General features: G+C 38.5%; 1 protein-coding gene across 2 annotated transcripts in view; it reads left to right on the top strand.

The window, feature by feature from the left end:
* Positions 1-1839: 1839 nt before the first annotated feature.
* Positions 1840-24792, top strand: part of Neto2 (neuropilin and tolloid like 2) — a 48556-nt gene continuing 25603 nt past the window's right edge. The window contains exons 1-4 of one of the 2 annotated variants that reach the window (XM_051195041.1): positions 1840-2119; positions 17875-17931; positions 20548-20688; positions 21313-21561. In XM_051195041.1, the coding sequence (XP_051050998.1) occupies positions 2086-2119; positions 17875-17931; positions 20548-20688; positions 21313-21561 (481 nt within the window). In that variant the 5' untranslated portion in view covers positions 1840-2085. The remainder of the gene's footprint in view (positions 2120-17874; positions 17932-20547; positions 20689-21312; positions 21562-24792) is intronic. The other variant, XM_051195040.1, reaches the window with a different exon arrangement.

Here is a 24792-nt window from a genome sequence, read left to right as displayed (position 1 = left end):
AGTATAATTACTGTTCACATGTCATCGACATTGTGCTCAGTATGATAATTAATCTAGAAATGATTAAAAACCTAAGAGAGGCTTATATGATCACTGTTCCCTCTGAAGGACTTGACCTGCCAGTGCGGATAAGGGACAGGCGTTCCCTGGATACTGAGAAGTGGCTGTATCTCCACATTCAAAGTCCACCATATTTTCAATTTTTAGTTCCAGAAAAAATGATATGTCCTAAATTCAATGCTCACACTTGCTCCTTACCTGACAACTGACAATCTCTTCTACCTCTCTCATCTTCTTTTGCCATCCAAAGCTTCTCCATTCTTTTTTTCACTCTTTCATAGAGCATCCTCTGATAAGACCACACAGGCTGATATTTTTCTTCAGTAAACAACTATGCATTATTGGTCAGGCAATTCAAAGGGCTTCTCAATTACTTTATCCACTGTTGCCAGTACTTACTGTCCCCATTTATCAATCATTATTTCACTTATGGAAAAGGTTTTGAAATGCCTTATTGGTTGGTCCTTGGGTGTAATTTTAATTTAACTGCAGGTGATTACTTTAGAAATCACAAATCATACATCTTTCATAACCACTGAAGACATCTGTAAGGAGTATGGTTTTTTCGCCCTCCGCCGCTGGTCTTGTCCCGCCGCCACGCCGCCAGCCCCAAATAACACACAGAGACTCTGTATTTGATACAATGCTGTTGGCCCGGTTACTTGTTTCTTATCGGCTAGCTCTGCCTTAATTATTAACCCATTTCTGCTGATCTATGTATTTCTCTTACCGGGGAGCCGGCGGCATACTGCTTTCTCCAGACTCTCCATCTTGGCTCCTTACTACTTCCTATTTCCTCCTTGTCTCCTAGTCCCTAGTGTTAATTGTTTTTATTTATAAATTTGTGAATTACTTATACTTTTGTACCTTTCAGAGACATCCAAGAAAAGAAAGAACTTGACCCCCTTGGGATATTTTGTTCAGTTGCCAGACATTCTAATTTGCTAGATAAACATTTACGTGTCAGATTTATTACAGCGGGACTTACTACTAGTTGTCTTCCCAACAGCACTCACTGTTACACATGCACATAACTCATACCTATAAATAAGTGATGTGTGAAGTAATGACTGTAGCACGCCTACATTCAAGTGGTTTCTCTTTTAATGGACTGGAGGTAGCTCTGCCACCGAGGCAATTTCAAAGCACAAGTCCTGGAGGAAAACATGATAATACCCAAACTATACAGCTGTTAACACATGTATGTGGAAATTTTTTTCCAGTGGTGCTCAGCAGTCCATCTGTATGGACATGGTTAGGGGTGGCCTGGGCGGGGGAGGCACTCTCTGGATTCAGTCTTGCCTCCGGTCTTCACTGAAGCTAGGACAAAAGTTTCCTTTCTCTAGCTGGTGTAGAGCTTCCAGCCCACTGTGGTGAGGACTGGAAGTGATGATCCCACAAGGGCACGGTGCCTGGCAGCCTGGTTATGTACAGTTCAAGAACTGCTATAGAATTATCACTAACTGCCACCACCGTCACTGCTGGTCCCCTGAATTCCACCCCCACCCCCGCACCTTCAGGGCCCCCTCGGAGGGCTCCCCTCCACCGAGGTCAGCAAAGCTAAGCAGATGTTTTCAAGCACCAGGGCTTGGGGTCCGCAGAGAGAGGCTGGAAAGACAGCCCCGGGGCCGGACACCTCGAGGAGGCAGCGACAGGGAAGGGTCGGCCGCGCGCGAGGCCCGGGAGGTGAGTGGCGGGCGGGGCACGCGGGCGGGCGGGGCTGCGCGTGCGCAGTGGCAGCGCGGCCGGCACGCGGCGCTGCGCTCCCTGCTTAAATGAGCCGGGGCTCCCGGCGCGCGCCAGTTGAAGGGATCCCGCCGCGGGAGCGGGCGCCGCCAGCTTTCCTCGGCGCGGCGGGACGCGGCGGCCGTCGGGGACCCGGCACGGCGGACTCAGGCGCTGCTCCCGCTGCAGGGAGGCGGCGGCGTCCGGCGATGGGGACCGAGCGGAGCCACCTTGCCGGGCCGTGACCGCCGCGCCGCTGCCGCCGCCTCGGGCGCTCTCGGAGAGCCGATACTGAGGAACATGGCCCTGGAGCAGCTCTGCGCGGTCCTCAAAGGTAAGCGCGGGCGCGGACGGCGCCCCCTGCGGGCCAGGCCGCGCTCCGCCGCCGCCGCCTTCGCGCCCTTTGTCTGGCCCAGGCCGCCTGCCCGCCGCTGGAGCGAGCTAGCTCTAGCGGGAGCGGAGGCCGGGGGACGCCGGCGACTGCGCTCGCGCCTCGGAGAATTGCACGCCGTGCTTCGCAAAGTGTGTGGCGCGAAGGCCGGCGGTCCCCGGTCGCCACCGCAGAAAGTCATTCCGCACAGACCACAAAAGCCCCAACTCGGACGCGGTGGAGCGGCTTCCGAGAAGCCCCGCGACGCCCGCCCGCCCGCGCCCCCGGTGGGTCCCACCTGCTGCGGCCGGGGAGGCTGCGGCACCACTGCGGGATCCGGGGCTGCGTGCGGCCGCCCTGCCCGCGACCCGCACACCCCACGCCGCCTTCCCGGGAGGGATCGCAGGATCTGCTGCCCAGTCTTGTGCGGAGGATGAAACTGGTCATCAGCGGCCGGCCGACAGCACAAAGCTCGGAAAGCCACTTGGCCGCCTCTTGGCTGAGATGTTATGTCAGATAATAAATATTTCTAGATCGTTTACATTGAAGGCAAAGTTTATTCCGGAACTCATCCTGGATTGATCCTTTTACAAAGCTCGGGGAAAAGCACGGCCATTCGCTGACTTCCTTTTCCTCTAATGATTTAATTGCAAATGGAATAGCTGACTGCTTTTTCTAAAATCTTCCTCTTATATTGAGAGACGTTAAGACAGTGTTAATATTGGCATGCAGTTTTAACACTGAACCTGAATACTTGCACAATTACAGATGTTGGTGTTTCCCTGGCCCGTGTTACCACCATATTTTCACTTGTTTTATTAGAAAGTTCAATAGAACTTTACTTTTCATCGTTCTTGAACTAATGACGTTTTAGACAAACTTAGTAATTGGGCAGATATTCATAATTTCGTAATTGACGTTGCAACCATTGAATTTAAATATGTACTTACCGAGCTAGCTATACGTATTGATACTTGTATGTTCAGACTGTGCCAAGATAAGCAATAACCTTCTAGCCAGTGAATATTTGTGTTAACACATAAATTCTTAGTGATTCCTTTAGTGTATAAAAATAAATCCAAAATTCTCTAATTACTTATAACTCCTCATTAATGCAGCCATTTCTTTGGGAATTAACATTTTGTTTCACTCTTTAATAATAAATGAACCACATGCATAACTGGATTTCTGCTGCTTTAGGGGTATTTTCTTCATTCCAATTGTGAACCCACCGTGTTAGTGTTGCCAACATCATAATGACAAGTCCATCTGAGTAGCCTCCCTCAAGAAATCCCTTGGATCCTTTACACAGCTTTACCTGCAGAACTGGACAAAACTGAACTGGATTGGGCAATCTCCATAGGTACTCAAGGAATTGCAGCTTTCCTGCCTGAGCTTTTCAGTGGGTACACACTGCCCTCTCTGGCCACCGCGAATTGTTGCGCCTATTCAGAAAAGATTCTGTGATGATGGCTGAGCTCCAGTGAAAATAGTGTAGTATCTGGCTTTTTTTTTTTCTTCCCACAAATATTATTCAACCTGAACTATTTTTACATGGTAGAAGTATTTTTACAGCTCAAGATAATTGTGCTGTTGTGAGCTTATTAGAGAAAAAGCAAGCTTTTTAAAATTCTTTTATACTATGCTTTGTAAGCATTAGAATTTGGTTTGGAAAGATTAAAAAAAATAATGTTAACAAAATCTGAACCTAAGCAGGCAATCTGGACGCTGAAAGGAAAAGGGGGGCTTGGGTTTTGCTGCATATATTGAATCATTTGCTTTTTAATGCATATATTTACTACATAAAATAATAATATTAAAAATATACTTTAAGACAACTACACTTTTCCAGTACTACTATTTACTTGTGTCCCAAGGTGTGAAAAAGCATCCCTTAATTGTCTTATAACTGAATTTTATCCACACCAAGAGCTTCTCTTGTGTAGCCATCTGACAGTTGTATAATTATAGATGCTACTTTCTAAAATCCTTGTTTTGGAATATAATGATCAGTTTCCAGTTAAATATCAGAAAAATGTAAAGTTATGAGTAGAAAGTGATCTGTTAAATGACAGTAATTTATTTGGGTGTGTGCATGAATGTGTGCATACACATAGAACAGCATACATGTGAGATCAGAACCTGTGGCAGGTTGGTCTTGGAGATTGAACCCAGACTGTCAGGCTTGGGAGCAAGTGCTTTTACCAACTGAGACATCTTGCCAGCCACTAATTTTGCTTTTTAAAGATGCCACCATTCTTTTTATTTTGCAGCAGTTCAGACAAGAGTGATTCTATTGGGCCTTTCCAATATTAGTGAAAAGTGACTACTTCACTTCTGTTATTAACCACTTTGGCTATTACAGAATTTGAGTCAAGTTTCTATCTATGGTAGCTAGGCATTATAATCCTATGAAAATCTTCCATTAAGATTATGAACCAGTTGTTTCTTCTCAAATACTACACATTTGCTTCATAAAAATCCTGTTAGACCCATTGCTATTCAAAGATATATAATCTGAGGTTAAGTTTATGACAAGATGAAGCTTAACAGTTCCTTAGCCCTTGTATTTAAGTCTTGTCTGAATTGGGTATTATTTCTGTTCTTTAGTCTTAAACCTCATTCAGGAAAGGGGGCACTATACCTTTTTAATAGTAAAGCTTCTTTTTAATACAGCCTTCTTAAAAATTGAATGCTACCTATGCATATGCACACAGTCCTTTGGGAATATGATGAAAAAATGATAGACACTAAATTTCATACCTATTTTTCAAACAATATTTCAAATTTTAGAGGCTCTACCTGTTCAGCATAATCTATTATCTTCCTGTGTATTCTTCAGAATAATTTTTGACGTTTTAAAGCATCTGGGATGCTTTAAGGTTAAGATTGAGTTAGAAAGGAGGCTCTTAAAAGGTGATGTAAACTTTCCTTAATGGCAGAAGCCCTTCAGAGGCACTCTAACAATGAAACCCAGAACAACATTAAGAGGAGCACAGCTGTAATTGTGGTGGGAAACCACCCACCTTTCAACGTGTGGGCATAGTTGTTACAAAATGACAGAGTACCATTTACTAATCAGAAAGCTTAGTTCTATTCTGGTTAAAGTTGGTTGGACCAAATATGCATAGAGTAATATATTAGAAATTACAACACTAGATGATAGTGATTATTTTTGATCACATGAAAACTTGATGATGGTTTCTATGGACGTGGAAAGTCAACTCCTTTAATTAAGATGTAGCCCACAAACCTGCTCTCCCCAGCACTCACTAACAGCATTGTGTCCTGTTGTGCAGGAAGGAGAAAGCACTTCTGCTGCAGTCACTTTCTTATAAATGTGCCTTGCAGGATGATCAGATCAGCATCTATAGGCTGTCGTGATATGTTTACCAACCATCTTCATTCTCCACCAGTAATATATGAGATTTAAGTTTGGGTGGCTTTTGTGCTTTGGAATATGGTTGATCAAGTAAAAAGCCATCATTCTGTCATCTTGTGTTAGATTTAACAACCCTTACATTTACTGCCTGGATGCTTACAACAGGAGTGAAAGAAAGAAACATGTTTAATTGCAAAGATGCGTTGAGCCAGGCTGATAAACAAGAGTAGTGTCTGGTATCTGAATAAAATCAAAAACAAAGTCTGTTCTTTTCATATCCTTACTGATTCATACTCAAATAAAAAGCCAGGCTGTGTACATGCTACTTTTTAAGTGAACTGTGAGTTTGTCGGTTAGTACAGCTCTTTCAGTACCATGCCCTGCTTAGTCACTTCATGTATTCATCTAATTTGTATGGAGTGCTGTTATGGGCCAGGCCAGTCTAAGCAGTGAAGATATGTAGTGATAAACATGGCCCCTCTTTTTAGTGAGGAGAAGCTAAAAAAGTACACATACACACATGGAAAAAAAATCAGATATTCTAAATAACTGTGACAGTAGAATAAGATGATAAATAAAACAGAAAAACTAGAAAAGCCTCACAGAATTAGGAAGAATGAAGCAATCAGTCATGCAGAGACTAATTCTAGACATTAGTGCCTGAGACAAGAACTACTTGTTATTGAAGTAATGGGAATGGAGTCTGTGGACCTATGGATCTGATCACAGAAATAATCAGATGCCACTGGACCTCAAAAGAACATGGCTGGTGGATTTAGTTTACATGTAATGGGAGTCTTTGAGGAGATTTTATAAACAGCCATAATTTGATCTGAATTATACTTTGAAAAGATAACTAGCTGCTGTATGCACAGTAATCCACAGGGGTCTGTAGCACAAGCTTTAGCTTGTCACCAAATGACCATTTTACTCTTCTTCAGTAATTCCCTGAATTTTAGTTAAAAACATGGTTACAATAAAAATTGCCCCAGATTCTCTTAAGGTTAGGTATAGTCACATAATTTTGTATAGGTGGTATGTATAAATATAAAATGATCTGTATATATTAAGCAAACTTACTTTGTTATTTATAATAAATTTTAGGTCCTGGGCAAGTTTTGGTTTGCTTGTTTGTTTAAGGGAATAGTCTATGCCATGTCTTCCTACATGTTGAGTATGTTGCAGGCATGCTAAATATGGAAAAGTTGTAATGGCTGACAACCTAATATCCACATTGAGATGTCTCTGGGTATAGAAAGCCTAACTGAATAAGACAGAATGGTCTTTAGCTGTGGTAACAACCTTCATTTTGCTTTGACTGGTTATCTTCAATTTTTTCATATGTCTGAAGTATGATAGTACCCTGTTTAAACTGTAAATTTTGGTGTTTCTGCTATATATTCCAGTCCTAATGCTAGCATATGAATGCACAAATTGAAAGGTAATAAACTAAGATTGGTAGAGATCTAATAAATAGTCACAGAAATGAAAATGAGGGTTCTGTCAAGTCAATCTGGAAGAAGTTCTTAAAAGGAGGTTTTAGACATTGTAGAGGTGATTCATTACAAGTGTGGATAGTCAGAAACAATGAAAAGTGTTTGTAGGGCTTAAGAAAAAGAGTAAAGCAATTCACCTGATCAACATTAGAAGAACCAATCAGCCCACCTATTGCCACATCTATTATTGGCCAAAACATGTCTCTGTCAGTATCAATGAAGAAAAAAGCAGCCTCTCTCTTTTCTTTTTTCAAGGGTCCTCACAGTATGCCCTGGGTCCAGCAGCACCAGTATCAGTTATAGGTACAGATGCTTGGACTGGAGAGATGGCTCAATGGAAGAGCACTGACTGGTCTTCCAGTCAGTGCAATTCCCAATAACCACATAACTCACAACTACATGTAATGAGATCTGGTGCCCTCTTCTGGCCTGCAGAGACACATGCAAGCAGAACACTATATATACCATAATAAATAAATATATTTTTTAAAAGTTACAGATTCTTGAATCCTGCTCTAGACCTCTAGATAGCTGAAAGTAAATCCCATTCACCCACCACTATCTGACCTGATAACCCTGAAGATGATTGATGTGAACTGAACTTTGAAAAATACTCTCTAATTCCTTTCTCAAACCTGAAATAGAATTGCAAGTTTGGACCTGCACATTTTTTAAACCATAATACATTACTAGATGTAACATCCAAACAGTTGTGCCCCTTTACAATCCAATGGCAAATGTGAACATTTTCTTTCTAATAGCCTTATCAACACTTGTGTGAACTTTCTAAAAAGCTAATTATTCTAGAAGAATCCCAATTATTCTATTTAGTAGACTAACTGGTCTTAAATTCAAAGTGAGTCTGGTAGCCATTTGCTGGCAAGTATAGAGTTTTCATTTTTATTCTATCTTAAAAGAACCACAAACTGAAGAATATCTCTAGGGCTGGAGAGATGGCTCAGTGATTAAAAGCACTTGTTCTCACAAAGGACTTGGAATCAGTTCCCAGCACCCATATGGCACCTCACAAACATCTGTAACTCCACTTCCAAGGGATCTGATGAGGATGTCAAGCACACAAGGGTACATATATATGAACAAAAGCAAAACACTTACACTTAAAATAATTTTTAAAAAAATAAATAACCCTTGAAATAAGCCTCACCTTTGCTTACCAGGACTAACCAGTTAGCTGTGACTGAAAATAAGTTTAAAGATCAGCCAGTCAAGCCTAGCACTCCCCTCATGCTGCCATTCCTCCTAGGATTAGAGCTATAGACTTGCCTTCACCACCAGTTTTCTATGTTCTTTTAAATCACACTTGGATTTTAAACCAAAGGCTGTTTCCTCTGTTTGCAAAATACTGAAATACAACCTTCTTATAGGCTTAAAATCTTTCTTGACAAATTTGTATTTACATTTAGTGGTATCAGAATTAAGATCCAAAGAGCTCTTCCAGTTTTCATACAGTATTCTGAACCAACACATACATAACAACAAAAACCACTTATGTTCAGTTGTCTCCTTGGCTGTACCAAGCACACTGCGTAATTCTCTTGTTTCATACCTCCTCTGATTCCTGTAGAGGTCTTGAGTTGCATGAAAAGAGACTGCATTAGACACACACAAAAGAGATAAGCCAGTGTTTAACACACTTTCTGTCAAAACTTAGAAGTTACGGAGTTGTGAAGAAGACTCTAAACTTATTTAACTTGATCTTTGTCTAGATTCCGAAGACTTCAACACCCTGGTCAAACAACAGAATTTCAGCAGAGCAGCACAGCACCCCAATGAAACATTCTCTTTTAGCCAAACAAAACTCTGTTAAAAAGGATAAGAAGCATCAAACTACTCAAACCTTTTCTAGGAGAACATAAATCAAATTAGGGACTCTCCAGTTAAAAACTACCAATGGACTCCACAGCTCAGTTGAAAAACCTGGTTTTGATTTTCTGTTTGGGTTCTGTACACTGACTGTTTTACAGGCAATTGCTTCAGATACAATCAATTAAACCCTGATAACGCTAAGTCACTCCTAACTTCAAGCAAAACTAGGGATGTCCCATGGTCATTTTTCTTATTTAAAACCAACCATGTAAGCAAATTCAATATTAAAATTGGAGGTGAACTAGTGCTGTGGTTTGAATATAAACCAAGGGGCTAGTGGCTCAGTGAATACTGTGCTTGTAATATAAGAAACAATGGAGTGTACCTATAATCCTGGCATTGGAAAGGCAGAGACAGTAGGATCCCTGGAGCTTCCTGGCCAGTCAGTATAATCAAATTGATAAGCTCGAGATTCATTGAGAAACCTTTCCTCAAAAAGTAAGATACACAACTTATCTACTGATAAGCTATGCCACTGAAAAAAATGTTGTTCCCTCCCTCAGCATCCAGTCCCTCAGTGAGAGAGGGGTCCTCATGAACCCTTCCCCCATGCACGATAAAGTGGTTATGGGCCCAGTCTTGTGCAGGTAACCATAGCTGTGGTGAGCTCACAAGTTCAGTGGCCATATCTTGTCCAGAAGACAGAAGTCACTGATTCACAGTACTTTTCCCTAACCTCAGGCTCTGATATTCTTTGCACCTCCTTTTCCATGATGCTCCATGAGCCTTGGAGAGGATGATGTAGATGTCCTGTTTAGATGCAAACGTTCCACAACACTTGGGATATTCTGTTCCTTACTAACCTTGACACCCTCATGTCTCTTCCCCAGAGTTCCAAGTTCCTTTCAGTTGTTGAAATTTTACTCAGTCTGTTGACAGTTTCCAAATACCTCCTGGAAAGTCACTATGCTGATTGCTACAACCTTTTTTAAGGAGAAATTTTATGAACACAGAATCAAGCTCTTTCTTCTCAGAGAACAAACAGTAAAAAAAGCCATGTTCTAATACTACCACACCCACCCACATTCCAGTAGATTGACCAAGAATCTCTGGACTCATTCCAGTGCTGATGTTGGTAATATCCTCAGCATCTCCAGTAAAATCCAGGTGGATCCTAACAAATTTCTCCCTAGTGTTGAGCAATAGTCATTAAGCCTCTTGATGGCATACAACTCATAGTAGATGATTTTACAAATAAGAAATGTGTTCCTTTGGCTCTTGCAGTGTTTTTAGCCTACCTGTCCACTAGCCTAATGGAAAAGGATAGAGATTTCTTCAAGATCTGATAGCTGTTGATAAAATTCCTTTAATAGCCATTGATCGTTGGCCCTCGTACTTTATTGTCCAGTGTTTTCCCCAGAGAAGCCATTGGCTTCTGTGGTGATTTTTTTTTTCAGTACATCCTCATAGCCAGTAGTCTCTAACATGAAAGGATCAGCAGTCTACCAGGGAAGGTGTACTGAAAGCCCACGTAATTCTTTTAGATAATGCAAGCAGCTTTAGCCAATATATACTTCCAATATGTTTCACTTTTTCTTCAATATTAAAATAATCTTTTTACATGCCTCATCCCAAGAATTCTGTAGTGAAAGCCTCCATTTCTGTCATAGCCTGTCCTCCAGAAAGAATAAGGACTCCAATTATGTCAGATTTGGCAGTTAATTCTTGATGCATATAAAAATCTGAATCTTACCCTTACTGCCCTCAAGATATTTAGCTTCTTTCTTCCATGTACTAAAAAATAACTTGGGATTTTTAGAACTTGCTAGTTACTTCCAGAACTGGCCACTGAACTTTTCTTTGATGTTCTAATCTCTGTACAATTTACTGAAAATTTCCTGTCATTTCCATATTCTGTGGTTCTACAGTGGAAAGCAGTTCTTGAGGGATATCAGGAGGCAATTGACATTATCACCCACTTTGTGACACCCAGTTACACTCTCCCTTTCTACCCACTTATTTATGGGACAGGAAGACACTAAGAATCCAACCTCAGATCTAGGAAGGTAAAGCAGAACATTACCATTTACAAAGTCTCCTGACCTCTCACTCTCAGCTAATGGACCTCAACTCCTGCCACTAGTACCAAAATCAAGTTAAAAAGAACACCTACATTCCAAAAGAAACAACATAACATCTGAGAAAACAGCTTCTCACAAGAACAAGAAGAGTAAATGAATTTGCATCTAGCTGAAAACTTGTGGATTTTCTTTATGCTACTTCCCCATGAAATACTATTTCTTCCATCATAGTTCTGTAACACCAATGTTTCTTTATTACATTGACTGACACCCATTCCAGTTCTTTAATCCTCTTGCTAACACTCTCCTCTAAAAGTCTTCACTACTAGTTTGATCCATCATGAGAGGAAATTATAAACAACCTCTAGCACATCGGTTCTCAACCTGTGGATTGTAACCCCTTTAAGGGTTGCATATCAGATATCCTGCTTAACCAGTTCATACAATTCATAACAATAGCTAAATACACTTGTGAAGTAGTAACAAAATAATTTTATGGCTGGGGATCATCATAACATGATGTATTAAAGGATCACAGCATTAAGAAGATTGAGAACCACTATTCTTGCATCTCCCTGATTCTTCTTCCCCACTGAGTTTCTCTGCCATTGCGATGTTTATTATTGCTCTGGATATCCTAGCCATCCCTAGTGCCCTGTACAGATCACCATCATCTACCTTCAAGATCTTGGCTGTGAACAGAAACTTAATGAAGTACTAGACATGCCATGACACCCCTACTGAAGCCTTTAGTATGAGTAGCCTAATAATTGTCTGTTGAATGCAACCTCACTAAGGCCTGTTCTACAGTGTCATGTCCTGAAGCCTTTCAGGAATAAATACGCTTAATAAGATCTATGAAATTTCTTCCTTAACTTTTTTCCTGTCTCTAGATTTAGCTTTGTACTTTGAGCTGATCTGGAAGAAAAAAAAAAAAAAAAAAAAAAAAAAAAACAAAGCCTCCTTCTTCACTGAAAGTCTTCTTAACCTTAAAAAAAAAAGGAAAGGAAAAAAACACATGCTGTGGCTCATTTGTGCCCCTGCTAGAGATATTTTCATTTGTGCTATAAGAACAAATCTTGGCAATTAGAGATTAAAGGGACCAGCCTCTTGGATATCTGGCAATGCCTTTTGCTATCTTACACATAGACTTATTCCCAGCCCAAATAAGACAATGTACAGAGAAGCTTTTTAAAAATTATTTTAGATGCCAACCCTTCATTATAAGAATAATAGCTGTGGACATTCCTAAGAGTATTATTTACTAGGAGAATTATTCCTAGTGGTTGAACTAAACATGGAAGAATACCAGGATCTTAGCTAGGAATTGGTATCACCTAGAATGAATACACAGTTAGAAACTTTTCCTATTCTGGATTTTTAATTTTTCTTATTATTGAATGGGTATTATATACAACATACACATGGAGAGAGATCAGAGGAGAACTCTAAAGAGTCTGTTCCAGGGATTGAATGTAGCCTTATTTGTAAAGTGCTTTTACCCAGAGTCCTTGAACTGCCCCTTCTGTGCTGTTAACACAGTCAACAGTCCATTGCCTGTGTTCATATATTCCCAAAGAATAGTCCTTGCTGCTTGGGGCAGTGTTGGAGCTATTGTAAGTACCTCAACTTGCACCTGGATACTTTGGAGCAGATTGAATTGGAAACTTTCCCACCCTTAAAATTGGCTAAATATCTAAAAATGCCTTATGTGTCACTGGTTTCCTCTTGCATTCTGCCCTATCACTTTCAATGATCCTCCTCGTATTAATAATGGCATTTGGCTTCTTTCTAAGAGCACAGTAACCTGTTTTAACAGATACTACAAGCAACTATCACCACTTGGGGTAATGTTAAAACCTCTAAGACTCTGGATTCATTTCAATAGGAAACCAGAGCTCAACCTAAGAGATTTTGGAGATCTAACAGGTGACTGGATACCCTCACTGGCAGAAGAGTCTGATAACAGTTTGCTGATGGAGGGGTGGGTTGGTGTCACATACGTAGTATTTTCATGGAGAAATGACAAGCTGGACTTTTGGAATTCCATGCCTAGTCATATTCCTATTTCAGCTGCCAAGATAAACAAACCTAACCAATGAACTGTATGACCTACAGTAAAGTACATTTTGTTTTGTTTGTTTGGTGGTTTGGTTTGGTTTTGAGAGAGGGTATCACTCTAGCCCTAGAAGGCCTTTATAGACCAGACTGGAGCAGAACTCACAGAGATCTCCTGTCTCTGCCTACTGAGTACTGGGGTTACAGGTATGTCTTGGGTTTTCTATTGTTGGAAAGAGACACCATGACCATGGCAACTTTTATAAAACATTTAATTGTAGTGACTTGCTTACAGTTCAGAGGTTTAGTCCATTATCATCATGGCAGGAAGCAAGGCAGCCTGCAGGTAGACATGTTGCTAGAGAAAGAGCTGAGAGATCTTACATCTCGACTCACAAGCAGTGGTCTGTCTCGCTGGGTACGGCTTGAGCATATATGAGACCTCAAAGCCTGTCCCTGTAGTGACACATTTCCTCCAATAAGGCCATACCTACTCCAACAAAGCCACACCTCCTAATAATGCCACTCCCTATGAGCTTATGGGGGCCAATTACATTCAAACTATCACAAGATGTACCTCACCACACCCATCGTTAAACTTTAAATACCAACCAGTCACTACTAATACTTGTGCCAACATGAGAACTTGGCGAGGAACTTAATATAAGCCAAGCCTTCTTTGGTCCTTTGGATCACACTAACAGTTTATGCTAATGGCTCTGACTCCCCAGTTTATAAACTATTTGATGAAATTCTCCTTTTGCCTTAAAAATTTTCCTAGTGATTTTTTTGTTTTCATTAAAAACTATGTTTTTATTTAAATATTTATTAGAGTGAATGTTGTGAGAGATAATATATGCCATATGTGTACAGATGTCCAAGGAAACTGTTAAGAACCTGCGGGATCTCCTAGCACTGTGGTACAGGCACTTTTGAGTCACTGGCATTGAGTGCTGCAAACTCCCATCTTCTGGAAGAACAGCAACTGCTCTTAACCTCTGAGCCCTCACTGTAGCCCCAAATCTATATTGTTTAATATCAATACAACTGGATTTGTTTGTTTTACATTTTGGTACGTATTGCTAATGATACAACCATTTTTCCCATGTGCATGTAAAATGAATATGTATATTAAATATTTTGATACAAAATAAAAATACTTGTTTTTGTCTTTATTGAAATTATTCACACAAATCCAAATCTGGAACTTATTTTTGGTTTGGTCTTATTCTGGGGGTTTGTTTTTGTTTTTCAGGATAAGGTTTATCTGTGTAGCCCTGGCTGTTTTAGAACTCACTCTGTAGACCAGGCTGGCCTTGACCTACCTCTGTCTCCTATGTGCTAGGATTAAAGCTGTGTGCCATCACTGGCCAATTATTTCTTTGTTTAATATACTATCCCAGAACCATTTGTTTTTAAATTTTATTTTATGTGTATGAGTGTTTATTGCCTACTATGTTTTTAATCTTCTGACAGTTTGTTTTAATCATAGTTGTACTGTTGTTCTCTTGCTTCTGTTGATTTTTTTTTAAAGATTGTTTATTTTTATTTCACATTTATAAATGTTTTGCCTGCATGTATGTATGTATACCACATGTGTGCCTAGTGCTCTTGGAGGCCAGACGAGAGCGTCAGAGCCACTGGAATTGGAGTTACAGATCATTTTGAGCCACTGTGTAGATGCTGGGAACTTAATCCCGAGTCCCCTACAAGAACATTATGTGCTTTTTACCCCTGAACCACCTCTCCAGCCCCTGTTTGTTGATTCCTTACCCTGCCTACTGTCTTTCTGTCACTTGCTTTAAAGCTATGAGTTATAAATTTAAAAACTGATAAATAATTGTACCTGGGATTTATGAAGGAAAAGAACATGAACAAAATTTTTGAGCAGTTGTGTGTCATCTGAATGATACGCCAGGGGAAATAGATTCCTCTGAGAGGGTAACTGACATAAATGGATGTTTTACTTTCTGAATTTCAAATTCCTAATGATTCAGGACAAGAAGCTTGCTTTTTTTTTTTTTTTTTTTTTGGTTTTTGGTTTTTTTTTTTTAAATCATAAATCTTCTAATTTTGTTGTGATTATTGTTTTTTAAGTTCCAGGCTCTGTTCCTCTAACTCGGTTCCAGTATAAAGATGAAAAGTGTTTTGTTTTGTTTTGTTTTGTTTTTAGATAGGATCTCACAGTATGGCCCTGGCTATCTTAGAACTCACTGAGACTCTCTACCTTTGCCTCTTGTGTTCTGGGATTAAAGACATACCCCACCACACCTAAAATGGGAATTTAAAAGAAAAAAAAAAGGATTTTTCATTTTGATGTGGGATCTTTAATCAAACAAACAAAAGCCTACAATGGATTTTGTTATGTTGTGTTGCTGTTGTTGTTGTAATTGAAAGTCCAGTACCTACTTCAGGTCACACAGTAGTTTGGGGCAGGTTGGTGAAAAAGGCATCATACATAAAAAATATCTTTGAAATGGAAAGGCAATTCATATAGTTGAAAGGAGACAAAGGTTAATAAGGATTCAAGAAACCAAGATGAAGAGGTCAAATACTCAGGTTTTAAGTTGTAAACTAATTAACAAGAACTATATCTTTGTACATTCATGACCCTGTTAATAGATACTGAAGGCATGCCATTAAGTAACCTGTGCTGTTACTCACTCTTTCTGTGTCATTTGGCAAAGTCTTCAATAACTCTTTTTCCCTCTCCCCTAACATCTTGTAAGTTATAAATTGCAGTTCACTCTGTGTCTTAATCATGTCATTAGTCTCTCTGCCTTCAAATTCCAGTCACTTCTCTGCTTCAGTACATCACCATTACTTCTCAAATGATCTTTTTTATAAGTTTGGCCTCCTTTAGGAATATTGGTCTGAAATTTAGATGCAGTTATACACTCTCTTGGCTTAAAACCCAAAAGTATGTGACTGGGTGTTATGGTGCATGCCTTTAATCCCAGCCTGTCTCTGAATTTAGAGGCAAACAGATCTCTGAATTCTAGGCCAGCCTGGCCTACCTCTCAGTTCCAGCAAGCCAAGGCTACATAGTAAAATCCTGTCAACAATGTAAAGCAAAAAAATAAAACCTATAGTGAGAAATGTGTCTAAATTTTACTGTACTTGGCTAGCATGTACAAGGCTATGGATTCAATCCCTAACACCACAATAAATAAACAAACAAAAGCCTACAGTGGTTTTATTAATATTATTATTATTATTATTATTATTATTATTGAAAGCTCAAATTCATCAGCATGGCATTTAAGAACTTTTGCCCTCCCAGCATATCCTAGCCTTTTTCTAACCTGCTACACCACCATATTTCTTCCTCAAGGATTCAAGTCTAATTAGGTCTGTCAGAATAAACCATAAACCTCTCTTCCAGATGTTTTCCTCACTTTGTTCTTTTATATCCAGAAAAATGAGTATTGGTTCCCCTCTCCATGTTTCTATTATGCAATCTTTAAACCTCTCTGTTCACCCGTATTACAGACAGTCTTTGACAGTTGACTCTAGGAAGATGTTAATTGTTCTAATATCTACCATTTATTTGGTAGAATGCTTGGTACATATAATATGATATGCATACCATTGAGACTAGTCTCATAATATTAGTACACCTTCCTGATTTTTTCAAATAAGTAAAATAAGCTAAAAGCCTCACAGCTAGTACGCTGGTATAAGACAAAACCTAAACTCCTGTATTCATCTAGCTCCTGAAGTCCATACTGTTAGGCATTTTGCTGATTTCTCTAGCCATGTCTTTGCCTTCACAGAACCTGCTCTTCAGTAGAGAAGATTAATTAAAATGAATATCTATTTCAGTCACATGGTAGTTTGGGGCAGGCTGGTAATATGTTTTCCAGTGAATGGAAGAAGGTACCATTTCTAAAAATGCCTTTTAAATCTCCAAAACACACCAAAAAGAATATATTGTTGATTGGATCTCAAATATTGGGAGTGAGAAGTGAAATAATATAGTGGCTAAATATGGCTTCCTGTTAAGCACAAACTGCAGCACAGTGATTCACAATAGCAGCTTCAGTTGACTTCTGGAAGTCAGGTGATCCAGGTGAGGTTTGGCATAACATACTGCACAGCTAGCCACGTACATAAACACATTTCAGGTGGAGTAAATGGAATAGTCAGTTATCAAAACCCTGTACAACACAAAAAGGGAGGCTTGTTTTCATAATGAAGTTCTAAATGCCACATAATATTTATTAGTGCTTATATAAATAAGTAGAAACTAGTTACAGCTTTTCTTTGATTGCGTGATAATAAATCAGAACATAGTTGTTTGTGTTCATTGTGCATATGTGTGTGTGTATGTGATTGCATGTTCAAGCTTTTACACATTCCTACCATAGTACTCATGGGAGCTCAGAGGACAACTTTCAGAAGTCATTCTTCTGCCATATAGATTCCAAAAATCAAACTCAGACTATCAGGCTCAGTGACAAGCACCTTTACCCAGTGAGCCAGCTCTCATAATATTTAGTGTTTCAAAGATTCAGTGTTGAATGTTGGTAAGAAATGATTTTGAGCCAACTGTGGTAGCACATGTTTATAATCCTAGCACTTAGGAGATAAAGGAAGGCAAATTTTTAGTTCAAAGCCAGCTTGGCCTCCATAACAAAACCCATCTTTAAAAAGTAGTTTTAGAGCTGGGTGGTGGTGGCACATGCCTCAAATTTCAGCACTCAGGAAGCAGAGGTAGGCAGGTCTCTTTGAATTCAAGGCCAGCCTGATCTACAAAGCTACACAGAAAAACCCAGTCTCAAAAAACAAACAAAAATAATTTTAGTCGTTAATCTTATAGAAAATTTAATATAAATTAAATATTTTAACTATTCTTTTTTGTTCTTTCTCTAGTGTTGTTAATAACAGTACTTGTAGTGGAAGGGATTGCTGTGGCCCAAAAGACTCAAGGTAATGTATGGACAGGGATATGGTATGTTCAGAAAGTTTGAAAGAATTCGAACTTTTGAATGCTATTTCATAATTCTTTGTCTTTGTTTTCCTCTATTACTATGATAAAAATATCATTATCAAAAACAGTTTGGGAGAGGAAAGGATTTATTTAACTTACAGTTTCACATCACAGTTCATCATCAAGGGAAATCAGAGCAGGAGCCAAGGCAGGATCCTGGAGGCAAGAACTGAAGCCTGGCTTGCTCCCCAGGGCCTGCTCAACCTGCCTTCTTACAGCACCCAGGATCAGCTGTCCAGGGTGGTTCTACCCACAGTGGGCTGGACCATCCTACATCAATCATTAGTCAAGAAAATGCCCCACAGACTTGCCTACACACCAATCTTCTAGAGGCATTTTTTTTTTTCAACTGAGCTCTCCTCTTAGATGACACTAGCTTAGCTGACAAAAAATACTAACCAACATATTCCTCTTGAGTATTGCAATGACCTAAAGCTTTCTGTCAACCTATAGACCTCAATTTAACCAGAATCGGCTGCTAAATTGTCTACCCAAAGCTTGCCCTGATAAACTTTTTAAAAGCCAGCATCACTAATAGCTTTTAATACACTGTTAATTATATCCAAATGTCAATGAAATTTAGTTTTATCCCCAGGAAAAATGAAAGTGCCTTTTCTACTGTGAGCAAGCAACCTTTCAGTGAAGTCTCCAAAGACCTTTGGTTCTATTGTATTGTCTGGCTTGAAAGATTAGCTAGTGAGGGTGGGTTTGTTTGTTTGTTTGTTTGTTTTTAAGCAAAATTTCAGGTCAGAGTTTAATGCATTTTCTTTACAACTTTTTATTTATTTTCATCAAAGTTATATGTTCACATGATAAAAAAATCAAAATATACTCAATAATTGGGAAAAATTATTTTTCATTCTATTCTTCCTATTTCCAGCTTTATGAAAACCATTATCATTTTAAACTTTGTCTTTATTTTGTGTAGGGAAAGATAGACACATATATGTTACAGTGCACATCTGTAGAGCAGAACAACTTCGGGAAATGGGTTCTCTCCTACCACTCCCTTTGTTATGGAAACTGAAATCATGTCATCATCTTGCAAAGCATGAGCTTTTAACCCTCCAGACCAGTGGGTCTCAGGCTGTGGGTCACAACCCCTATGCCAAACCTGTCTCCAAAAAAAAATTTTTATTGTGATTCATAACTGTAGCAAAGTTACAGTTATGAAGTAGCAATGAAAATAATTTTATGGCTGGGTGGTGGTAGAGCACTCCTTTAATCCCAGCACTCAGGATGCAGAGGCAGATTGATCTCTGAGTTTGAAGCCAGCCTTAACTGCAGAGTGAGTTCCAGGACAGTCAGAGCTACACAGAGAAACCCTACCTCAATAATAATAATAATTGTATGGTTGGAGATCATCACAGCTGTACTAAACTGTACTAAAGGATTGAAGCATTAGAAAGATTGAGAACCACTGCTCTAAATCATCCTAACCCAAAAATAGCCACTTCTTTTTTTCATCTTTAAAACCTTTCATTAGCACTCTTTAAATAGCTGCTGCTTTTTGGTCATTTCAGTTTTCAACAGCATCTCACCATGAAACGTGAGAATTTAGTTCCTTTATATACCCACTGTTCACCCCTTTACACAGTATAAATATAAGCATTCTCTTTCTTCCCTGCAGGACCTTCCTTGTAGATAGAATTGCATCATAATTCTGGTCAAGTCAGCATTCAGAACCAGGTCTTGTAGTGCAAGCCTTTAATCCCAGCCACTTGTGGGGTTGAAGCAGGAGAATCACAAATTCAAAGCTGGTCTGACTGGCCTGAGCAACTTATCAAGACCCATCCCATCAAAAATAAATGAATAAAAGTAAAAATCAGCACTCAGTATTTAAACCACTCATCAGAGTTTTTAAATATAAATTTTGCCTTTAGGTTTAGGAATATTTTGGTTTTGTTCAATTTTTAAAATTTCCTCCTCAGGAAAGGAAAGGGAGTGCATTGTGGGGAGGTTGGGGGGTAGGGCTGGGAGGAGAGGAGGGAGAGAAAACTGATTGTGCTGAAAATTTTTAATTAATTCATTAATAATAAAAAATTCTTCCTTTGTTTTCTCTATTCTGTCTTTTCGGGAATCCCTATTTACTTACAGCCTTCTTGGGTTTGTATCACTTTTTAAGTTAACATACAAAGTATTGGGTTTATTATAAAATTCAATATAATCAATTAAATATAAATTTAATTTCTGTATATTTTCACATATATTTTTGTTCCAGTCTGGAAGAGTTCCTCAATTTTTATTCCATAAACTAAGAATTACAAAACTTTTTATAGACAGAGCCAATAAATATCTAAGCCTCTGTGAGGCCGTCTCTGAAGCAGTGACCCAGTTCTTTTGTTGTGTGAAAGCAGCCAAAATGAGCAATTGAGGGCATTAATATGGTCCAGTAAAACTTAACACACCTACGGGCATTGAACCTCTGCCCTAAAATTTCTCACTCTTTGATTTTCTCTGTTTGGAGCTTGCTTCTGTTTTGTTTTGGTTTTTGTTGTTTTGTTTTGTTTTTTAGAAAGTGTTTCACTAAAATGATATTTAAAATTCTGTTCAAGATGGACAAAATATTGGGATCAAGCATATTCCTGCAACCCAGTGTGGCATTTGGGTTCGAACCAGCAATGGAGGTCATTTTGCTTCCCCAAATTATCCTGACTCATATCCGCCAAACAAGGAGTGTATCTATATTTTGGAAGGTATTTGACAAATCTCTGTATTTTCTTGGATAAACTTTTATTTCACTGTAAAACTAAGAGCATTAACTAAATACCTTGTTTAAACCAGTTTGAACAAAATTTAAATGTTTGAATTACAATAAAGCTAAATATTGTAAATATTTAATACATTAACAAAATGATACCTAATTTTAATGGGAATTTGTAATTGTTTAAAATATAGTTCAGCTAAGTGTGTCCCTGTATGAGAAGCTTCCCTGATAAGGAATGTAAGTTCATTGACACGCCTTGCTAGGCTTTCTGTTTGTGTTGAGTTCCTTTGTTTTTCTCTAGCACATATGATGCACTGCATATAGCACATTGTTTTTTAGTGGAGTAAGCAAGAATTAGCCTTCCACCTCTTCTAATTTTAGTCAACCAAGTATATTTAACTAAATTAATAAATGACATATACCTCAAGGAAATGTTGCTTGTAATTCTATGACGTAGCGTGATTATTCCTTTGAAAGAACTTTTCTGATGGCTTTACATACGTTCTCAGTGAGATTCTCAGATTCTCACTGAAGTCATTGATTTGCTTGTCTCATCTGTGTCGGTACATGTATGTCTTGTTCATGCTGCTGTTTGCTTACTCTTACCTTATAGCTGCTCCTCGTCAACGGATAGAGCTGACCTTTGACGAACGCTATTATATAGAACCATCATTTGAATGTCGCTTTGATCACTTGGAAATTCGAGATGGGCCATTTGGTTTCTCCCCTCTTATAGATCGTTACTGTGGCATGAAAAGCCCTGCGTTAATTAGGTCAACAGGAAGATTCATGTGGATTAAATTTAGTTCTGATGAAGAACTTGAAGGACTAGGATTTCGAGCAAAATACTCATTCATTCCAGGTAACAAATTAAGTGTCCTTAGAAAATAAGTTACTTTTCAGTATTTGAGTATATTATTGATTTTAGAATCCTAAGGTTAGAAAAGAATAATTTGATTAAGATAATCAGATTAAGACTAAAGAAATTGTCAAAGTCAAAAGAAAATCAGTCTAGGAATATGTAAAAACTGTTTAAAATAGGGAGCAGTAGACCACATCCCAATCTAATTCTGTGAGAGACCAAGCAAAGTTGCATTTTCTTCTTACATATCTTTTAGAGAACATATTTAAGATCAACATCAAAATAAATATATATCTTTAAATAATGCAATCCATTGTCTTTTCACAATTTCCACAATGGCAGATTTTTTTTAATTGTGCTTATTAACCATTCATCAATACTTTAGAAACTACTTAATAATTGAATTAACACTGTATCCGCATTTAAAAAGGCTAGATCTGGGTTTGAGTCTTTTCTCTACCACCCATTAGCTATAACATTTAAGCACAAAGTTGTGCCTGAGACTTGGCAATAGTAAAAGTAATGATACCTTCTGTATTCATTTCCTGGATCTGAAATAAATAATACAGGTCTGGTATCTTAAAGAAAGAGAGAAATATAAGTTGTAGTTCTGGAAGCTGAAAATTCCAAAATCCAGGAAAGCCTCACTCACTGAATCTTGTTTTGTTGGGAGTGTAAGTGAGAGGTTGAGACAGTCTCTCTGTGTAGCTATACGCTGTCCTCAAACTCTCTATGTAGACCATGCTAGCCTTGAACTCTGCCTGCTTCTGCTGCGACTTAAGGTGTGCACCACCAAACCCAATTTGATTTGTTCTTTATCTCTTCCAAGGTCTGGAAGACTATCAAGCATTTCTGTCACATCTTCTCTTAAAATTCTTTTTAGTTATTTGTGTACGTGGTTTTGTTTGTTTGTTTGTTTTTGGTATGTATCTGTCTCTGTCTGTATGTACTTATACCCAGGCCAAAAGAGGGCCTCGTGTCCCCAGAAGCTAGTTACAGGTGGTTGTGAGCTGCCCTATGGGTTTTGGGAACAGAACTCCAATTTTCTCTGCAAAGAGCAGAAAGTGCTGGGTTTTTTTTTTTTTTTTTTTTTTTTTGTTTTTTTTTGTTGTTGTTGTTTTGTTTTGTTTTTTTTGTTTTTGTTTTGTTTTGTTTTGTTTTTTTGTCCAGGGGAAACTTCAGAAAGTGCTGTTAATCACTAATCCAGACCCAGTCTTAAAATTCTTGTTGATGTACTTTGTGTTGTAATATACTATTCACTTTTCTATAACCATATAAAGTAAAATTCCCAGGTATTTGGATGTGGGTATATCTGGGCACTACGACACTGCAGCCTTACCTTGTAGGTAAGAACACTGGTCAGATGCTGTGAGAACTCTAAAGCTCTATCCAGTGAAAAGTACATGTACTCTAATGTGGAAACTCAGAAATCAGTATGTTATTGTGCCCAAGGAGTTTACAAATATAACAAAATGAAAAACCAACATTGTGCAGCAAGTATATAATATTTTTTGTTTTTTTTTTATGGAAGAAATTTGTAAATTGAAAAATACACACAATGAAACTAATTATAACCCTGTCACTTTATGTTTAAAATCATTGCTGACAATTTGGTAATTATCTCTTAAAATGGATTTCTTTATTCAGTTTGCTTTTACAAAACTGGTCATGCTATGCATACAGCTCTATTACCAGCTTTTTTATCCCTTAAAAATTAAACCACTTTGTATCTGAATCAATAAACATTATGGAAGTTTTTTGTATCTGTATCATCTGTCTAATAACAAAAGGACAATTATTTTCAAACAGTAAAATTCGTCTAATAGACTTAATAGCAATTTCAGAATCACAGCAAAATGAACAGGAAGTAGTTATCAGATGCACCCCTATACTCCCCTATATCCACATATTACCAAAAGAGTGGTATATTTGGTACAGCCAGTAACCAACACGGGCACATCATAATTACCCAGTCTTAAGCTTACATTGTAGCTCACCCTTGGTATTATATGTCCAATGAGTATGTTAAATAGCATTTATCCTCTGTTATACAGAGCGGTTTCACTGCCTAAAAATTCCCTATTCTCCACTCACTCACTGCACATTCCTCTCTCCCCCTAAACTGCTGATGACCACTAGCCTCTTTATTGGTTTCCCATTTCCATGTCATCAACTGTTGGGGTCATGCAGTATGTTGATTTTTCAGGTTCTTAGTTATATGAACATAAGATTTTTCCATGACTTAATAGGTGATGGGTGTGTGTGTGTGTGTTACATTCATTGTGTATATTTGTATATGTTTGTCACAGTACATGAGTAGAGGTTAGTAGATAACTTGTAGGAATCAGTTCTCTACCATGAGGACTCCAAGGTAAATTGTGATAAGTGCTAATGAAAATTATTATTTAGAAACAAAAGGCAAATGTTGTATCAGTCAAGTTATATAAGTTACCTAAAGTTTCTTTACCACTCTGGTTGGTGTCATACACTTGGAAAAGAGGGTTCCTAAAAATGAAGTGAACAAAAAAGTCTTATGCAATAGCCAACTTTATTCAGAACATCAGCCAATTTTTACTCTTGAGAGTTAAGAAGAGTCACATAAGTAAGGTACTCAATTACAAGGACAAGTCACACATGGCAAAAAAAAAAGCATTTTCATAGAGACATATGAATAACACAGCTGAAGTAAACTCACTACTGTCCAATATTCCTGGGAGGAGCACGAAAACATTCCAAGAAGAATTCTGTTTTTGTCTTGGTTTCTTGCAGTTTCTCACAAGCACTCAGAATTCTCACACAACTCCATACTTAGACTGTGTTCCAATATCAAGTAGACAAATTCATGGAAATAGAAAGTAGAAAGTAGAAAGTTAATACTGTAATGAGTACAGACTTTTGTGATGATGAAAACTAGTCCTTAAAATAAAAAGTGGTAATTGTTGAACAACTGTGTCAAAGCATACCTAGGTGTGGTGCCACATGCTTATGACCCCAGCTGCTCTGAAGGTTGAGGGAGAAAGAACACATTTAAGGACAGCTGGGCTATATGCAAGACTCTGCCTCAAAAGCCATAGTTAATTAGTTAATGTAGTATGTTCTATTTGTGATTTATTACAGCTGAAACGTGGCAATTTTTTTTTTTTTCTCAAAATGGTGAGGGTAAGAATGATGACTGACTAGGTGATACACAGGGAATTCTGCCCAGTGAAGTTGAAGTTTGAAAACCAGTAG

This window comes from Phodopus roborovskii, unplaced genomic scaffold (genome assembly GCF_943737965.1).
Source record: "Phodopus roborovskii unplaced genomic scaffold, PHOROB, whole genome shotgun sequence".
In the NCBI taxonomy this organism is placed as follows: Eukaryota; Metazoa; Chordata; class Mammalia; order Rodentia; family Cricetidae; genus Phodopus; species Phodopus roborovskii.
Note: the sequence above shows the minus strand (reverse complement) of the source record. Positions and strands in the feature narration are given on the sequence as shown.